This window comes from Semicossyphus pulcher, unplaced genomic scaffold (assembly GCF_022749685.1).
Source record: "Semicossyphus pulcher isolate SPU_LCO1_2020_fin unplaced genomic scaffold, fSemPul1.0.p SCAF_16, whole genome shotgun sequence".
Classification (NCBI taxonomy): domain Eukaryota; kingdom Metazoa; phylum Chordata; class Actinopteri; order Labriformes; family Labridae; genus Semicossyphus; species Semicossyphus pulcher.
In genome coordinates, this window is record NW_027211670.1 from 21,487,687 (window position 1) to 21,507,851 (window position 20,165).

Sequence of the window (20,165 nt, forward strand, 5' to 3'; positions counted from 1 at the left end):
TATGGAGGGAGGATGGCAGCGAGGGGAAGGGGCGCGCTTGTTTCTGCGAGTGCGGTGATGGAAATGTAACCAAATACCAAAACTAGGGGTAAAGGGCGGAAGGGGAGCACATGTTGACTGACAGGTGCAGAGGTGGCCTGCTAAAGAGAGCTTATAGGAGGGATGGAGATTGTGCTTAAAGCCAGCAGATCCACTAAGGCTATAATTGAAACTTAAATCTAAATGGAGTCACCACCACCACCGCCACCGCCGCCGCCGCCATCGCCTAACGAGCTGTGGCAGAGGTACGCGGCATTTCACGCACAATTTCTAACTTGGGTTTTAAGTGGAAACATCAGACGGGTAAATGATGACACAGAAGACAGAATCACAATCATGACGTGTTTTATTGTAAGAGAATATCTGCCCTTGTGTTTCTCACAGGGGTGAACTATTCCCTTTGTTTTGGTGCAGAACAACCGTGTTGAATTAACCGTGTTGCATTACAGAAATGAGCCATCAGTGTGTTCGCTGAGTAGCAAAATACAATGAGGCGTACTAACTGTCAAGTATCAGGGCTGAGGTGAAAGTCAAAGAACAGCTGCGTCAGAGTAAGTACATATTTGTCCTGCTTTCAATCTCTGAAACACAAACACAAATCCTCTGTTAGCTTTATGATTAGGGCGGTCCCCTAAAACTCCATGATTCAAATCGTGTCCTCGCATTTTGTCAGTTGAATCTCTGCATTTTGCATGCAGGAGCAACAGCACGGCGAGCTGTAACCTTTACCAAACGAGTCTGCTCTTCGGTTTTAATTGTCACAAGGTGTTTTCTCAGGTGCTGAATTACCTGCAGAGGACTCCTCTGCAAACAAACAACCCAGGAGATAAGGGCCCGATCAGACAGAGCCTGCTGAACGCAAGGCGCACCGCACTGCCTTTACTGTTGAAGCCTACAGTTGTTAAGGCAACCACCGAATCATTAGCTGTCAATCTAACCGTTACTGTTCCCATTTATTTTGGCTAGCTAACATATTTAACTTTGTGTTCAATAGATCAGTTATATGTCGGTAAAAATGGGCAGGCGTAGGGCACTTGCTCTGGCTTTGATGGAGAAGCTGTTCCCAAACACATTACACACAGGGAAACAGAGATCCGTGTGGGTGCATGAGACCCTCAGAAAGAGGAAAGATCACGGCCATCACTTGATGTCGTCACCCCCACAGAAGGCCTGTCTCTCCATTTAAGTTTAAGCAAGTTTAAGCAATTCAAAAGCGCAAAAAGCTTCCCACTCATTGAAAACAACAACAAAAAAAGCCGTCTGATCGGGCCCTTTTACACGTGTTCCTCTGATGCTCTTCTGCAAGTACAGGATGTCATGGGTTATGATTAGGGGCTGTGAGCCGAGCTGCCACCAGTTTGTCTTCTAGGCGCTCGGCTTGTTTCAAGGTTAGGATTCCTTCTGTGCTCCTTGTTCACAACCAGGGAGCCAAATCATCCGCAGAGGCCTCCACCTCTCCTAAACAAACTCAAGCAGTCTCATGATAACATATTTGTGTCTTTCCTCAGGGATTCGAGGACTGTGAGCCGAGCTGCGGCTAACTCTAGCTCAGCTCGTTTCTCTTTTTCCAGACATCAAGTGACTTTAATCCTTTATCAGGTTAGGTAACAAAGTTAAAGACGATGGAGACGAATATTCGTAGAGCTGTTGGCTGAAGATGTTTAGAAGTCCAGCTGACGGCTAACTGAAGAAGATTCATGTTATGGCTTACTTTAACAGGACTTCAGTAGACTAATAACTGAAGCTTCAAACTAAACTGTCAACCGATTCAACTGACAAAACTCTTCCTAATTTTCATAATCCATTAAATTTCCTCTTACACAATTCATTCGTTCTCTGCAGGCAGTGATCCCTGCGTGGATCCACAGGAGCAATTGACACTGTACAGGCTCATTTAACATCAGTCATGTACAACATGGAGAGGAACAGCTGGACCCCTACATGAATAAATACAGAATATTTACAGTGAGGACACACATAGTGAAATGATTACAACCTGATGTAATAATTCTGTGTTTTCTGTAAATCAGCTATTTTGATCCAGCTCACTTCCTCATCTGCAGCGAGCACCGTCGGGTTAAATCAAACACAGATTAAAATATTGTGTCCTTCGTCCAGCTGCTCCGAGCACAACAAGTGGTTAAAGAAGAATCTCAGTTAAATAAAGGGTCTCTATCTATGAAGCTAGCTAGCTCTGCAGCGCGAGGGGTGAAGCAGCAGGAGGTAGAGCCGGACTCTCTGCATCTTTGCGTGGTTTCTTGCAGGTGAGCGCCAGCAGCAGCAGCATGGGCAGGTGCCACAGGCTGCAGAAGAACAGCTTGCGGGCGCTGTTGCGGTCGCCCTTGCGGTAGAAGCGGAAGGCGAGGAAGCTGATGTACATGTTGATGGGGAGGGAGATGACGGGGAAGGTCCAGGTGGTGACGTCCAGAACGGGTGCTAACGTGGAGAGGCCGATCAGACCCACGCTGTGACGCAGGGCCACACGTTTGCACATGCCGGGGTGGGTGACCGACATCATGCGGTAGCCGCCGCGAGAGTAGTCTTCCCTCAAGTTCCAGCTGAGGGCATTGAAGTGGGGGAACTGCCAGCTGTACAGGAAACCACCCAGCAACAAGGCACCTGAGGGGGGAGACAGAGGGGGAGATGAAAGAGAGAGGATGGAGGGGATTAATGATCTGAGTCTGAGGGACTCAAATTAACGTGCAGCTCGTGTAATTCACACTCAGAGTGCAGAAGTACAGGCCAAGAGCTGAAATAAAAGTTTTATGTTGTCGATTTTAGGATAAAAGTTAGTATTTTTTTTATCTTACAGTGGAAATAAAAGACCATTAACTCCATGACGACACCTCTTTGAAAAAGCTTCATCTGTTATAAAACGTACAGTTTAAAGAGAAGTGTCTGTAGTTTATAAAAACGTATATTTCCTCAGGGCTGTACAATCAATCCAATATTAATCCCGATCACGATTTAGGCTGACCCGCGATGAAATAATTGATTGACGACGATATTGACGTTTAAAATGCTCCGCCCGTAGAAAACTCTGCTGCGTATCAAATCAGGAAGAGGAAGAGAGCACGTCACTCGTTAAACTGAAACACCGGTCCCCAGTAACGGCTCGTCATCGGTTGTTTTGAGGTATTTCAGGTTTTGGGCAAGTGATGTTAAGCATGAAACAATTATAGGCAAAGAGAGAATGAAACCTGTATCCACAAAGTGCAGTACGATGAGTGTAAGGCCTTTTTTACACTGCGGTTCCACCTCAGCGCCGCAACGAAGCTCCGCCATCCTGCAGCCTTTGCCATTTTACATCGGACAACGCAACGCCAGCGTAAAGCCGCCCCAGTGTGTGTTTTTTTACACAACTTTCCGGCGTTGCAGAAGCAAAACGTGCGCGAGGTGTAAACAAAGAGTGTGTGCTTTAAATACACACACACGCCGCTGTTCCACCCTGCCGGCTCCGCTGTTTACACCGACGTTGTTTCTCCTCTGTTACTACCTCTGATGTTGGCTCAGGGGTGGAACGACTTCACTGCATCATTCCGCCTCCGTGTGTTTTACATAGAAGACAAGATGTAACAGAGGCGTGATAACCCCGCTTTGAGCTGGCAGTGTAAAAGGGGCTTGTGAAGGCCAAGAGGAGTAACGTCGCTACTGCCCGTCTTTGTCCGGCGTCAAGTCAGACATCCATGACAGCGAAGCCACCCAACTCCCAAAGACAGACCGACCGTTTCGGCCTCTAGAAGATGCACCAAAGTCAGATAAAGAACCTAATTGTAAGTCTCACTTTGATGCAGCACAAAGCGGAACTGAAAGCGTTGTCTTGTTTATTTTAATGTGAAAGTACAATAAAAAAAGTGTCCCTAAAATGAATAATGGTGATTATCATTTTGCCCATAACCGTGCAGCCCTATATTTCTTTTAAAAGTAAATAAAACCATGATTTTAAACTGTCAAAATGAAACAACGCTGCAGAGATGCATCTCCTTTGTCTGTTTGTATAATCTCATACTAGAGTAGATGAAAAGCCAATAAATCCATTAAACATGATGAAAGAACAAAACCAAATATTTGTAGCATGAATTATTGACTTCATGAGCATTTCAGGGACGCGCCAGCAGCATAATAAACACATCTCGTTCAGTCGCCATAACAGAACACTTCATGTGTGCAGCAAACAAGCTGAACGAGCCCCGAGTCTGTTCACAAAATTACTATTACATTTGTGTCCGAAGCAACCTACAATAAGAACATTCAGACTCCACCAGAACAGCAGTGACAGCACTACAGGGAGTGTGTTAATAAAGCTTTAAGAAGGGTGACATCCGCCTGGCCACTATCAGCCCTTATCTCAGCTGCTGAGTCGTACCTGGCTCCAGACAACCTGTGGCAGCCGTCCAGCCCATGACAGGAGGAATCGCGCCCACCACCGCCCCCACCCAGGTGTTGGAGATGCTGAGCCTCTTGAGCGGAGTGTAGCAGCAGGTGTAGAGGAAGATGTTGAGGGCACCCAGGAAGCCCGTCAGGGGGTTCACTACCAGCGTGAGCAGAGCGACTCCGGGAACGCCGCAGGCCAGAGCGAAGCAGACTGCATGGAGGGGACTGAAGAGAAAACAAGAGGGTGTGAGAATCAGTTTAATCAAAAGAGAAATAAATTACAAGATGGTTTTATTGTTTTTGGATGAAAGGTAAGTTACAACACTCAGATCAGGCTCAGACAAAAGCCGGTCCCTGCCATGGGAACTACAGGATGATAAAGTTTTGTGGGCTTGTGCAGACAGCAGATAAGACGAAGATAGTTCCACACACCTTTAACACACACACACACCTCTTATGCAGACCCGTGAGGGCCACACACTGACAGTCAGCAGCCGTGCAAAAACGGGAGGCTTAGAGGAAGCTTCATCTGATAAGAGTTTGTCAGGAATAAAAGTAGCCCTGCGAGATGAAGAGCATTTGCACACTCCAGAGATCAAAACTGGCTGAAGAAAAACCACTACGGCTCAGGCTTTTAGCCGGATGAAGACTCCCTCCTCCTCCTCCTCCTCCTCTTCTCGTCTTTTATTGGAAGCAGTGATGGTGAAATCTGGTTCAAATTCACCAGTAAATGCTCCATAAATTAAAGGGAGGGAGAGATTTAAATCTTGACCAAACGCAGGACGTTTCTTCAAAAAAAGCAAACAGGGCTTTTATTTTGGTGGGGCGGCCGAGCGGAGCGATCAGGGCATTAATGTGATTAGTGGTGTTGTGTCTGTTTCATGTGGGCTGAGGTGGGGCTGTGCAGGCTGACTACAGGCTGTCGACAATGTGGCTGTGTGGTGGCTCAGCTGGGGGTCCGGGTAGGGAGTGCGTCACATAGCCTGAGGTGGGCTTACCGTCCTCTGGTTAAAGCCTTAACATCAGGCAGGTAGTCGAAGGGAAGGTCGAGACAGAAAGCCAAAGATGTGGCCGCCTGGTTCGACCACAATCAAGGCCAAGCATCCAAACATAAAACACGAGGGAGTTTACTTAAAACTTGGTGGAAGTGTGGAAAACAACAATTCTGAACTTTCCAAATATGTAGGAGCCTTGCCTCAAATACAGCGGCTTACGGAAATGTTGTAAAACTTGGAATAGACAATAAAACCTACAAAGTCTAGACGCTGAAAAAATAAGGACTATTTCCAAAACCATGCACAGATTATTTTTGTATCGACAGCCAGAAAATAAAGCACTTATTGAACACCCTGAAGAGACTTATCCAGCGAGAGATCCACGTCAAAAAGTCTGTCTCGACAAATTATGTGGAACTAGCAAAGAAACCAAGGAAAATGTTACGTTTGGATAAGATGGTAAAACTCGGGGAGAAAGCAGGAGGTGAGAACATGAGGAGGGAAACTTTAGCTGAGCTGTGTGCTTAGAGCTAAACTACAGGAAGTATTTAACTTCATACTGAAATGTTTCACAGTTTGCTAACTATATTAATCCAAGTACATGATTTTAACTGTCCTAATAGCATTCCTTAAAGCTCCTGTGAGGAACTTTTGGCTTGTGTTGATTGTGGCGCCCCCTGTGGACAAAGTCTTGGCTGATTTTGTCCTGAACATGCTTCAGAGGTGGTTTTTAACAGAAATTCAAATGTATCACTCACTTTAAATTTTTGCCCTGGAAAATGTAAACAAAGGCAGCGTGCGCTTTAAAATCTAACCATATCAAAGCAGTTGACGGACTGTTAGCACAGTAAAATCCAGTGTTTAACCTTGTACATCTCCATGTGGTGTTCTTCATGTGCTACAAGACGTATCAGGGACAACATCAGCAGTCATCTCCATGGCTGGGCCTGTCTGCTTTTAAACTGCAGTGTACCAAGGACAGGCTGAACAACACGTTTTCAGATTGGCAGGTTTGAGACGTCACAAACCTAAGGAGCCAATCCCGTTAATGGACGGGGTGACGCTATGCATATCATTATGTGTAACCTATGGCAACCAATTTGGCGATGCGCGAGCCAGCTGTAACCGCCATCGTAATTTTTGCAAACTCACTACTGACTACTAACGTTAATACTCCTAATTACATTTCAAGCTAGCTAAGATTCAACAAGTCGCCACTAAACGATGGCTGAGACGTGTTTTGTTTTTGCGCCGGAGGGGGCGGGGACTATGCAGATTTGGGAACTTTTAATGAGGGAGAAGGAGGATCAGATAGAATTTATTATTTCAAGCAGGGTATTTTATATGTCTTAAAACATGAGTGGAGCTGGTGTTCAAGTACTTTTACAAAGTAATGTTAATAATGGCTGACAAAGCCTGAGAGATGCAGCTGAATGCTCTGGAAAGTGTTCGTAAGAGAACCAGGATATAGGATGTGATTTTGTCAAGTGATAGAAGTCTTCTTCGGGGGAACTATTGGCACAACTTGATCAGAAGGTAATAACAAAATAGCTATCTGTCCCCTCTTTGATGCGGCTAAAACTCATCGTCTGTGTTCCTCTTACACCGACCTAAAAGCTGTTCAGCGTCATCACATGTGGAATGACATGCCTCAGACCCTTTAAAACCACAACAAAGGACAGGAGATGTCATCCCCATTTCACAGAAGAACAATCAAAACCGGGAAAGATGAGTCACTATTGTAGTCCTGACGTACAATGGGACTATTTCCACTGCTGACATCATCTCGTTGCAGACAGACTCCCGCACTGTGCCGAAGAAGACGTGCAGAATGTGTACAATGTGGCCTTCTGATGGCTTGTTTGACAGGACAGTCCAGCCTCCCATCTGCTCGCCGTCTCTACACAAGATTACACGAGTGAGAGAGGACAGACAAAGAGCGCTGAAGAGATCTAATGTTTCTACTCGGAGACAGACACACGCCTCTCGTCAGGGAACGGGCTGAAAGCTACGGAGACGTGTTTATACAGGGAGAACGTCTTCAATCAACATTTCAAGAGCACCAGAGTCCACTTTTTAAACAGGATGTCAGTGGAGAATTCCTGAAAGTGGGATGAGATAGCTGCAGGTCAAGGTCCAAAGACACTGTGTCAGTTGTATAAATCAATAAGTAAAAGAGGTATTAAGCTGCATGCAAAATGAGTTTCATCATTTTATGTCAACAAGGACATTTAGAGGCTTTTACAGCAGCTTCCTGGCTGAAGAGGACATGTGGTCTGTCTGTCTTTTGGTTCACGCATCAGCGACTATCCCTCGTCTGCCTGCTGCTTAAGGGTGGCAGCCTCCCGAAGCGGCAGGTAGAGACGAGCAGTCGCTGAGCCACATTTCCAGGAGCATGGTAATGCACGCAGTTCACTGAGCTCTAATGCAGAGGTTATCTCACATCTAAACGGTGGAGGTAGCAAAGTGAGGGTGGTCAGGAGGTAATCTACACCCTAACCTCAACGTAATTCCTCCCCCTTCCTTATCTGATAACAAGCAGTTATCACACCTGACAGGTGTAAAGCAACAGGCTGTCGCTGCTGGCAGGCATTGCTGTTGTTTGTATTAGCTAACTAAAAGCAGAACAGAGGGGTGATCTTTATTCAAATATTGCATTCTAGTACACACACGTGCTTGGACGTAAGCTTTTAGTTCATGTTTCATCCCGGGTAAAATGTCCCTCAGCAAGACAAGGTAGGATTGAGGTCAGTGAGCACGAGGACAGGAGCAGACTTTGTCATCCGTCCAGGATGAATTGTACAGAATGTCTCAGTCGCTGTCATGTAGTGTTCTTCGGCTGCTTCTGCACTGAACTGAACTCATGCTGAGCTCATTTGTCTGTCTCCTCCCGTACATTCTCCACTTACTCTTCATTCTCTTTTTATGGAATAAAAACTGCTCTAATAGGATTGCTGTGACAAAGTTCCATGCAGAAGATTTGTTGAGAATAATGCAGTTAAAGCTGTAATCTCAAAGATCTTAGTTTTGTCCTCTTTGGCGGCACCTATGGCGATAAACGGTAATTGCGGGAGCACACTTCCCAGATATCCAGACAGCGCTGCATGTGTGACGTCCACGGTTGGCTCCGGTTGTAACTCTTGATTTTCCTGGCTGACGGTCGCTTTCCTTTTTAGACTGTTTGCTTCATCTGAGCGTCGAGTTTGTTTCTTTTTCTTTGGATTTTCACTTCTTGTTGAAGTTGTATCTGTAGTCATCCATCTTTTCTTTGTTTGTTCAGCCATAGTAGATTACTGTTTACTCACAACGCTTGCAGAGAGCAGAAAAGCAGCTGCTTAGCTCCGCCTACCCTCTCTGGCAGACCAACCACTGCTGGGTGATGGAAACAATTCACTAACTGGGCGCCGCTTGTGACACCCAGTCTGTGATACTGCGAATGCAAAGGCTTTCATCAGTGGGCCACAGGCTCAATCACCATTGTGTGACCTCATTAGGTGATAGATAGAGACTTAACAGACATTTATTTAATTAAAATCTTCGAGATGATCACTTTAAATAATTACAAAGAGAGGAAACTGTACCTGATTTGTCCTCTGACGAGCGGACGATTCTTTGTGCGATTCATGTTGGAGTCGAAGGGCACCTCAAAGTACTGTGGAGACAGAACAACATGGAGGTTAATGTAGAACACGCACCAACACATCCATCTTTTTCCATGCACACACACTGTATCAAAAACTACAGCAGGCAGCAGCAGTAAGGACGTTTCATTTTGGGTGTGAAAGTTGAGTTTAACAGATACAGATGCGCATTTTTAATTTGTGGTTCTTGCGAAGAGAGATGTGGGTTAGAAAACTCAAAGTTTAAGTTGTGTACAGTAAGCAGGCGATCATTCTGGAGATGCAAACAAACCAAAGTGTGAAAGGAAAGAAAAGGACCCTCTGGTATGTTTCTCTCTGCCTGCAAAGTCTTACTCGTGTTTACGTTCGCAGAAATGTAAATAAACTTGGTAAATCTACAACCATCACATGACCTCCACCTCGGCTGCCTCTGTGAGTCTTTCTGTGCAACATCTGGAGAGAAACAACGCGAGGGGAGCTGCTTTAAACACTGCAAACCTCTGAACCGAACGCTCTCCCTGCACCTCCACAGTAAATGGACTGGAGGTGGAAGGTGGAGCGCGGAGCTGTCGGGTGGGAGGCGGAGGCGGAGGTGGAGGTTGGGGGCGTTCTGGGATACAACTATGTGAAAAACTACTTATACTCCTGTTTTATGATCTGCTCTGGAGGAGTACGCTTCAAAGTGCTCCCATGAGATTGGCAATGTGTGACTAAAATGCAAACACATGGGGTGCTTAAACGCAGGAACTGGCTAATCTGTGTGTGTGTGTATGAGTGTGTGTGTGTACGTGTGTGTGTGTGTGTACGTGTGTGTGTGTGTGTGTGTACGTGTGTGTGGCACATACATGCGTCTGTTTGCTTGCCTGCATAAGAGCCTTTGACTAATGAAGAAAGCAGATAAAGCACTTAGACCACAGAATATTAAGATCCATATCTTGTGATATACGGTCCATATAAAATATCTAATAAACAGATAATCCACTTCTCTCTCCTTAAAGCCCGTTTCCCAGATTTACCGCGCTAAAGACATTGGAAAGCATATCATTAAAAAACTCCTGGTGGAAGGTAGAGAAGTTATGTCATATAGATTTTTATGTCGTATAACATTAGAGAGTGAGCTGCTCCTTTAAGTTCTGATGAACAAGATATGTCACAACACCACAGTAAGGCCTGGAGTTCAGTTTCCAATACAAAGCATCCACAACAGGATCAAACATGTTTCCTAACATTGTTGCTGAGTTAAAGGAGCAGTTCACCCCTGGAAAAAAACACTGTCAGTCAAAGCTGGTGCTCTCTGTCATCGATAAAAGCAATAATATTTGAAATTGGCGCCATAGCTGTGCAGAAAGTCGTACAAACAGCTTGTGGTTTCGCCCATTCTAGATTCCTACAACACCCAGCGTGCATTGCGGCCCTCCCTCTGACAGGAGCCAATGGCTCAGAGCGGAATAGAATCAGAAATACGATGAGAACAAACCGGTGCTTCGTCTACAAAATCTTCAGGTCTGCAATCCACATTTAAAACCTGACGATTTTGAACGAGACATGACATCAGAGGCGGGCGTCCTAGATTGAGGAAGTGTAGTGCTCCCGAGCTCCCTGGCCTCTGGCGGAGGTTTTCCAGGGCCCATTGGAGAAGCGGATTGCATCCTCCAAAGGCACAGAGAGAAAATGCTTTTTTGTCTACCATAATTGCATTAGCTCCCCATAATAGGAGGTTGAAAACCGGCAAATTGGCCCTTTAAATGAGACTTGGACCAGGGCTAGGCATACATCTATCTCAAATTAGATCATGATAATATTCAAAAAATAAAAATTATAACCCTCGGATGACTTTACTCCACATGGACGGATAAAAGAGTCCATTAAACAACAGAAATAGCGTTTTTAGTGTTTTTTTGCTTGCATGTGAAGTACATGTACATGAGGACACGCCCACCTCCAATTGCAAAGCATAGTCTGAGCTGCCGGTGGAGAAAGTGGGTGTCCCCTATGAAAGCGATAAAGATGTTTGGAATCAGGGGGCACAAAAGCAAAAGTGACAGTAACACTTATCCTCAAGGAGGAGGACATTGTGTGCTGAAAATCTGAACATGACGTCAATTAAACGGACTTTAGCGGCCGCTCGGCTAGCAGCCCCCTCACTGGACATCCTGTGTCCTCAGGTTAGTGGAGAGACACAGATTATTAGCCTGAAAGTGCTTTACTTAGTGTTTTAACTTGTTTTGGTTTCTGGCTCTGTTTGTTTTGAAGAGGAGGAGACCTCAGTGGATAATTTGGCTTCCTTTAAAAATGCTGTGAACGAACAACACGGGGGAATCATAACCTAAAAATCTGAGTTGATAGAAACAAGCTGAGATAATGTTAGAGGCAGCTCAGCCTGCAGACTGCTTGACATGCTGTGTCTGGGACATTGGTACTTAAAGGCTTAACTCAGTAATTTGTACCAGTTTGAATGATTTTTCCTTTAAATTGTATATTCTTATAAATGTGTGCTAGACAGCTGTAGATGCTATTTGTCAAAGGTAACAAAAAAGGATGTTCTTTAAAATATCTACGTTCAGCAAAAGGCCACTGATGCACCGCTCCAGTTTGGTCGTACTCGGGTAACAAGGAGTTGAATGTCCAGTCGTGATACACGATTCAGTGGATTTATTCCAGTTCAAAGCAAACAAACATTTCCACGCTGCCTCTTGTTGACCTGGTAAAAACCTGCGTCCCCTTCCTGGTGCATCACCGGACAGTGAAGCACCTGCTACCTATATGTGAATCCTGCCTGTGATTGGTCAGGTGCTCCCGCGCCCACAAAGAAAACAATGAAACTAGCTCCTACAACATTTAGCTCATGTTAATCAGCCGTATTTTGAAGCTTCACCTATAAACCGCCTTGTGTCTTCAGGCCTTTCTTGTGATCAGTGTACACCTTAAACTGGCAGCTTTGTGAAACTATATATATTGTGATCAAAACCAGAATGGCTAAAAATAGAAAAAATATAGTGATCATATTTCTTGTCATAGTTTGGAGTTTCAGAGGAACACCCAACCTCTCACTGCAGGGATCAACAACACTCCTTATTTGGCTCCAGTTTGTGCTTAAAGTGCAGCCGCACTTAAACCCTTCAAGCATCCGAAGACATTAAAACAAGCGGTGGAATAAGCTCTCCAACAGCTCCAAACAAAATCTCCTGCCTCCCCTTTTCCGTCTTTGGTTCAGTTGTAGCGTAGCATTATGCTAGCTGGGTCTTAATGCACTGGGTCAGGCTCATGGACAGCTGTGTTGTGCGTCTGTGGGACCCCAAAGGCCCAGGCTGAGGTGTTAATTCTATTTCCTGGGTCAGGAAATGCGTCAGGAGGTCAGGGGCCGCATGAGAGAGAAACGCACTTTGTGGCCAGGCCAGAGCGGAGCGGTGCTGAAGCAGGCCTGGGACGGGCCCGGGGCCAAGCCCACTGCACCTCTGCTCACATAAAAAGGATCCACTTAGGTTCCAAGAACATCATATAAATAAAAAGCTTGTTTCTGTGCATAGCGCTGCTCTGTGCATTGAGCCCCCACAGGTTTGAATGCACCTGTGCAGTAAATAAGAGACGGAGGAACTTTCCCAAACATAAGATCCACAGTGTTGCTATCGGCTTGACGAGTGTGTATACGGATGATTTGACGTAAATGTAGGAGTCACTCCCGCTGTGTGTGTTGTGCTGTCGTTTCACAGTTTGTCCGGCTCTGCTCTCGTTCCTCCTCCTTCTTTTGAGTCATCTGGTTCACATCAGCGGCCCTCTCAGCTCCATGTCATTATTTCCGCCCCACACTGCCATGTGCTACAGCGATGGCATTACAATTATTGGGCCAATTTTTTGTGTGTGTGTGTGCATGCACGTGTGCTGCTACAGGTAGGTCTACAGGTTCCGTTCAGGAGGTATCGACTTTAAACTTTAACAGGTTCTTTACCTGCACTGAGTCGGAATAGCTTTTCAGTGTGGTTAACCATCATCACATCGTGTAGTCACAGCTTTTAGCAACAAGCTCAACCTGCATTAGGTCAAGTCTATCCAGCGGGCACCAGAGTGTATATTTACAATGCCTGCTCAAAAAGCCTTTAATGGAATTGTCTTAAAAATTTGAAGCTTGATACTTTAAGTTATTAACATTATGAAAACCTAAGTCAATATTCACATTTAAGTATGAGTTACTATTGATCAGTAAAAACTACACTAAAAAAATATAAATACAGTTTGTTTCAGTGATGTGATTTAATATTATAATCAAGTGTTTATTAAAGAGCTTGATAAGAATTCAACTATACTAGAAATGCATTTATAAAATGGCACACCTGGTCGACCATAAAAGATTTTGTTAAGTTAGCTGCTGTTTTTTTTAAATAATGTTTTTTTGAGAGGTGTATTTCAATAGTGATTAATACGATTAATAGAGATGCACCTTAACGCCTCTTATTGCAACCCCAAACAGTAAGCTAGCGTTATAAACTTGTTTGTCAGTTTCGTAGCTCTGCTTGAGGGAAAAACAGCTTTCATTACTTGTTTTCTATTCTTGTCTTTCTTTTTAATAACATTTAAAGCTCTTCGTAATACCTCTCAGACCTCCTTCGCAGTTACACTCATTCTCGCTCCCATACGGTCCAATGGGTGCCAGGGCCTTCTCCTGTGCTGCACCCAAACTTTGGACCTCCCTTCCCCCTCACGTCCACTTGCTGGACTTGCGGCTTTTTAAACGAGCTGACTCGCTTTAATCAATTTAATTGCTTGTATGATTGAACAGATGTTTTCTTACTGGTGCGTTGCTGTTTATTGTTTTGTTTGGTGTATGTTATTATATGATGTAAGGTGACCCTGAGTGCCATGAAAGGCGCCTTTAAATAAAACGTATTATTATTTTCTTTTGATTTTTTAATGTGTCCCAAAGTCACAAACATCTGTAAAGTGAGCGATGTGGCGAGAGGTTGATTCTGATTCAGTTTGTTTATTTTGGTTCTGCTTGCGTCACTCGCTAACAAACAATGAGACGTCCAGTCGAAATAACTGGTTCATGTTGTGAGCTCTGCTGTTTACTCATGATTCACTCTCTGACTAAATGCTGTGAAGAGGAGCTGGCGTAGCTACAGCAACCAGACAACATGAACGATGAACACTCGACTGAATCCGCTCAGCTCAGGATACACACAGAGAGGCTGCAGAGAGACCGAACCGGAAGTTATGGCGTCCGCTGCTGCTTTCAATTATGAACACAAACACACACACACACTCACACGCATAAAACCCAGAACTATAGCGACAATTATCAGCCAGATGATGAGGACGGAAAAGAGGCGAGACCAAAGCGAGAGGCAGAGGAGAGGGGGAGTTCAGCTGCCAGATCCTCGGAGCTATCAAAGACTGAACGTGATCCACCGCCAACCACCGGGGCTCAATTGATAACAGGCTGCAGGCAGGCATTTCCTACTCTTGTATAGAAGAAAGGGAAGATAACAAGGCTTTGTAACGGGATATCATTTATAGTGTAGAGTTAAAGGGCTGCACGTGTAAAATGTTTAAGTTTATTCAGTGAACACCTGAAGTTGCCTATCTTTCTGTAAACACAACAGGAAGTGCATTAAAGGTCAGAAAGGAAGGACACAGTAACTCCACAAGGTGCAGTCACTGTTTACTCGATGGCTAGCGTGCGCCTAAACACAGGCACAGGAACACACACAGCTGAGCAGCTGTACGGCTCACGGAAACATCAGCTGGTCTAAACAGCGTCTCCCTCGCTCTGCAGAGGGAAACACAGGTGCACGACTAAACCCAGCAAAAAAGACCAAGGCATCACCTGTCAGAATGTCACCTGTTGGCACGCTGGAGCTGAATGGCAGGCATCCACAGGGGCGGGTGGTGCTCCGATGCATGCGAGCCAAGTCTACTTGAAAAAGCACGAGGGCTCTCAAAGCCCCCTTCAGCGCCGGCTGTGAACCGGCTCTGATCAACCACTTGACAAACAAGCAGCCAAAAGATTTACATAGATTAAGCTCTCCTCAGAAGTCAATTCAACGGTTCTGGCAGACATTCACGGCGGTTTGAAGTCAAGTGAATGAAAAGAAACGGAACAAAAACAGACAATGTATGCAGCCTAAACCGTCACAACAGAACGGTGTGGCAGATTAAGGTTACTGCAAGGTGTTCTGCTGCTCTGTCACAGAAATGCTTTTGATGTGCCTCGAGTTAAACGTGTGGTCTTGGAGCTATGCAAGCAATGCTTTGATTCTACACTGCTTCCCTGAAGAACCTGTTAGACACTTACAAAGTACTTATTTAACTGTTAGCAAGTGCATGTGCTGCTGTTGGTCTGGAGAGGAGGGGTGCAAAGAAGCTGGGAAAATGTAAAACACAAAAGCAAGAAGGCAAGAAAGAGATAAGATGAAGCTGCAAGAGATGAGATTAAAAATGAGGATTAAAAAAGTGGAGCTTTCCATTTCTGCTGAAAAGGGTGAAATTAAAAGAGCTTTACAGCCATAAGTTGCGTAATGTTTGGCTTTGAAATTAAGAGTGCGTTCCCACCTGACAGCTTTGGGCCAGACTTTGGGACTTTACTCTGAAAGTCCGGTTCGTTTGGACAGGTGTGAACACGCATTCGAACTCTGGTGCGGACCACACTAAGACCATGGTCCAGCAGAAAAGACAGGACTCGGCCCGTTTCCAAATGAAGCACGGTTCGGTTTGATTCATGTGACAACATAATCGGACTTAAAGTAGGACCTGATATAGGAAGCAAACCAAAACACAGTGCATTGTGGGTTGTCAGCGGGTGTAGCCACTTGCAGAGACAGCCGTGCAGCCAGGCAGCAAGCTGAGTTGAGGACAGACGTGTGGGAGCGACGAGGAATTAGAAATATGGGCTGATCAACAACTTCATAAATGCTTGTGGAAACACACAAGAACACGGAGGTGTTCAAACTCTTCAGTGAAAATCTAAAGGAGAGTGGAAGTGATCCAACTGTGGAACATCCATCCATTATCTATACCGCTTATCCTGTTCAGGGTCACGGGGGGCTGGAGCCTATCCCAGCTGTCATTGGGCGAAGGGCGGGGTACACCCTGGACTGGTCGCCAGTCAATCACAGGGCTGTAACACAGAGACAGACAACCTTTCGTACTCACACCCACACCTATGGGCAATTTAGAGTCACCAGTTAACCTTACAAGCATGTCTTTGGACTGTGGGAGGAAGCCGGAGACCCCGGAGGGAACCCACGCATGCACGAGGAGAACATGCAAACTGCAAAACTCTGCACAGAAAGGCCCACCTTGCCCAAACCGGGGTTTGAACCAGGGACCTTCTAGCTTTGAGGCAACAGCGCTAACCACTGCAACACCGTGCAGCCCAACTGTGGAACAATGTCTGTCAAATTACAACAACAAAACATGGAAGTGAATTAAAAGTGCAAGGACTGTCCTTATGAGGCCACTGACAACGTGTTTGAAAGCAGGTGCGCGCTGCAGACGTAGGTGAGGACAGCGGAGGACCAGCCCCGCCTACTCCCTGAACAAAGTATCCAGAGCCGTATAGACAGAGAGTCGCGTCAGTGGAGGTCCAATATATGTGTATATATATGGATCCGCCATTGTGATGTCGCAACTCACTCACCCCGACGGTCAGCCAAAAGTACAACTAGAAACTGGATTCTGACACAAAAGACATCTCCATCACTTCATTTCTGTCACTGAGAATAAATCCTAATATTTAGTTTACACTATCTGCAGTGGAGGTGACAGATAAAAACAGGAGACATGTCTGTGTGTGGAATGCTGCATATAGACAGCTGGCAGATGTTTCCCGGGTTCCTCGCCCTCTGGGATCCTTTGATGTGATGTAACGATCGGGGATGAGCTCGTGTGATCGGACATGAAAAGCTTAAATTGTTTGTAAAGTTCACGAGAGAAGAAAATAAGACTAAAAACCCAATCTACGAGATAATTTCATAGCTGAGTAATTCCTGTTGTATGTCTGTGCATGTGAGCAGAATCATTAGACGTTTTGCTTCAGCATGCAACAAGCCAAGCTGAAACTACCCTCCATGCTCCTCTAACAACACACATCAGTCTCCTTTCGTTCTTCCGAGGCACCGCTGCACAGACTGCAGTTCTCCGTCTGGCCGAACAGCGGATCACATCTCCCTTTGAGCTGCACCCACACCTCTCCTCCCTCTCCTTCTAGTGGTCTGTGTGGAGCTGTTGGCAGCGGCTCAGCTGGCACAGCCTCCCTCTTGATTAATGGCCCGAGTGTGGGACAGTGAAGTGCTAAACTGTCCTTATGGTAATCAGCCAATTAATGCTGAGCAGAGCCACGTTACCTCTGCCCCGAACAGTCGCTCTGCCTGTGGAGATACGGGCAGGATCTGGGAACGCTTACTGCACTGTAGAGGCACGTTGTACTCCCAGTGACTGAGTCACTAAGAGAGAGGAGGAGCGGCGGGACAAAAAGAGGATGAAGTTTGGACGTGAGAAGAAAAGAAAATGTCTAAAGGAGAGGATTATTCTAAGATGTTGCTTTTCTTCTATCTTGTCTGATCAAAGGAGGCTCTGACAGACGTCGTCTTGGCCTCCATGAATAAAGAAACTACAGATAAATGAGTGATGTCTATTTTTGTTTGGTGTGGAAGACTGTCTTAAGCTGCTAAGACAGGGGGTTCTGGGGGGCCTATGAGTGCTCTTTAGAAGTGATGTCATAGTTCATGTGCGTGTCAGATCATATCACTATATCCATCATTGATGCTGCATCATGACCACACCACAGTGCCTCCTAATGTGAGGGAAGATACAACAGTTAGTTCCGACAAAGGACTTTTCACTCTGTGTATCACTCCGCCTCAACCAGGTGCCAGCTGAATACAGTTAATCAACATTACAGCAGGCCGTGTCTGTCTACACCAATCAAGCTGGTGCCTCTGAATCACACAGCAGACTCAATTACAACATAATGATAAAAAAACTGCTGATCTGTGGCAACTTGTAGACACGAGCTGTGTCCCAATCCAGCGGCCGCAGCTTTCGAAGGCGGTATTTGAAGGCCGATTGCGTCACAGAAGCACATCGAAGGCTGTCCCAATTTGAAGGCTCCTTCTGATGCTGCCGACAAATGCGTCCTCCGTTTCCCCGGCCGCGAAGGATCCATCGGGTGCATCCTTCACGGCCCATCGTATCCCGAGATGCATTGCGCACTAATCCAAGCGAAATGGCAGACTTTTAAACGGCTGAGGAATACACTTTAAAATGTAAAAGTTTTAGGTTTAAACTCAATCGAACATCTAGTGTTATACATTAAAATAAGAGGTTAAGTTACACGACGTTAGTTATGCTAGCTAGTTAGCCCGCTAGCTACCTGTTGCTAGGCAACAGGAGCAGCGTTTGGTGACGCAAGGGTAGACCAGACCGTCTCATTTCAGTTCGGCTTTAACGGTCTACACAGGCTATGAATGGAGCATCCTCCGTGGACGGGTTTTAAAAACAACACTCTCCATAATTTTACATTTGATAGGACCGAAAGGTACCGAAGCTTTGAAAAAACACACAGCTACGATCAGTTTCCAACCCAAAGAGAGTGTGTGTAGGGACATAGACAGGAATTAAAGAGAGCGAGCACCGTTAATGAAAACAAAGCAATGACAAGGGTAAAAAAAGATTTCTGATTGCAGCTGAAGTCGTGCTTCATCCTGCCGACTTTGTAACTCTGTGAATTTCTCTGTACTGGCACTGTACAGGAAAAAATACACACATAAAACAAGAAGATGACGGAGTATCGACTATCATTTTTTTTACTAGTATGGTATTGAGTTTCAAATTCTGGTATCGTGACTGCCCTACCCTGCTGTAAAAAAACATCCTGAACTCTGAATCAAAAGCCACGTTCTGAACCCAGAAATGTGTGTGCCATTAAACCCCTAAAAGAATGCAGCAGAATATTAAATCTTCGGACTTGTTGCCAGTGTTACAAATCCTCATTTGTAGAAGTTTCACCTGTAAACATATCATCTGTGCAAATTCCTTTATTAGAGTGCTGAAAAGCATAGTGCTAGTTTTCACCTAATGAGGGCATCTCACTCCACTTTCCTGATCACCCTGAACTCTGCACACACTTCAACGCTTCTATTCAGTCTCACATACTGTGGGAAATAATCTCAGTAAGAGATGGATACATAGAACAAGTCTGTGTGAGTGTGTGGTCACTTGTTTAAAGAGAAATAAACAGTCCCTTTCCGCCATCACTGGGCATTCCCAAATATCTGTGCGGGTGTGACTGACATGACATGCAGTTTGAAAGCCTCTCAACAGTCTGGGTGCAGTTGGAGAAGAGGCATGTGCATGACCGTGTGTGTGTTTGACAGAATGTGAGTGTTTAGATTTTAAGTCCACAGCTGTGTCCGACCACAAGAAACCGAACGGGTGTGAATGCGAGTGTGTCAGCTCCAATACAGCTCTGATACTGCTCGGGTTCTGACGGGTCTTGAAGAAATGCACCCCTTGGATATTAGAAGTGATAACGTGTGGACGCATATGAAGGCCCTCACTGTTCTCCCAAACATGACAGCAGCCATCAGCACCTCTGGCAGATTTGTATTTGCGGCGGTGACCCTCGGCAGAATCCAAGCCTTCATCCAGACGGGCTCATTCAACAAGCCTTTCAAATCAAAATGAGGAGGACCTCAGAAGGAGACAACGACACACAGTGAGGTCCAGTCCTCTGAACAGCCAGTGTTTCCCCCACTCACAAACAGATTTACCAATATTTGGTTAAAATTCTGGATCAAGTTCATCTACTTATAAACGAAACAACCTACATTGTTAGGACCTGTCATGACATGCACTAGATAGATGATTTGAAACCAGTGGAAACCCCCAAGGCTGAAAAAAAGATGAAAAAGCTGCAGTTCCTCTAATGGCCACTTGAGGCTGCCTCAAAAAGCAAGTCCATCTCTATTGACTCCCATGTTAAAATGCCAAACTTCACAGCTGAAATAAACATGTTTACAGCCTAGTTCAAAAAAAGGGTTTTGGTTTCAATTGCTGGTTTACACATTCATGACAACTTTCAGAGCGTTATATATTTTTTAATAATATATAAACCTTTTAAACTACACTAAAGCTGAGATTT

General features: G+C 45.2%; 1 protein-coding gene across 1 annotated transcript in view; it reads right to left on the minus strand.

Moving 5' to 3' along the window:
* Positions 1 to 281: 281 nt before the first annotated feature.
* The window catches only part of cox10 (cytochrome c oxidase assembly factor heme A:farnesyltransferase COX10), a 40,474-nt gene continuing 20,590 nt past the window's right edge, over positions 282 to 20,165 (minus strand). Inside the window, exons 5-7 of the mRNA XM_069664299.1 lie at positions 8,990 to 9,060; positions 4,406 to 4,638; positions 282 to 2,658 (exon numbers count right to left, since the gene is read on the minus strand). Of these exons, the coding sequence (XP_069520400.1) occupies positions 2,228 to 2,658; positions 4,406 to 4,638; positions 8,990 to 9,060 (735 nt within the window). The 3' untranslated portion in view covers positions 282 to 2,227. The remainder of the gene's footprint in view (positions 2,659 to 4,405; positions 4,639 to 8,989; positions 9,061 to 20,165) is intronic.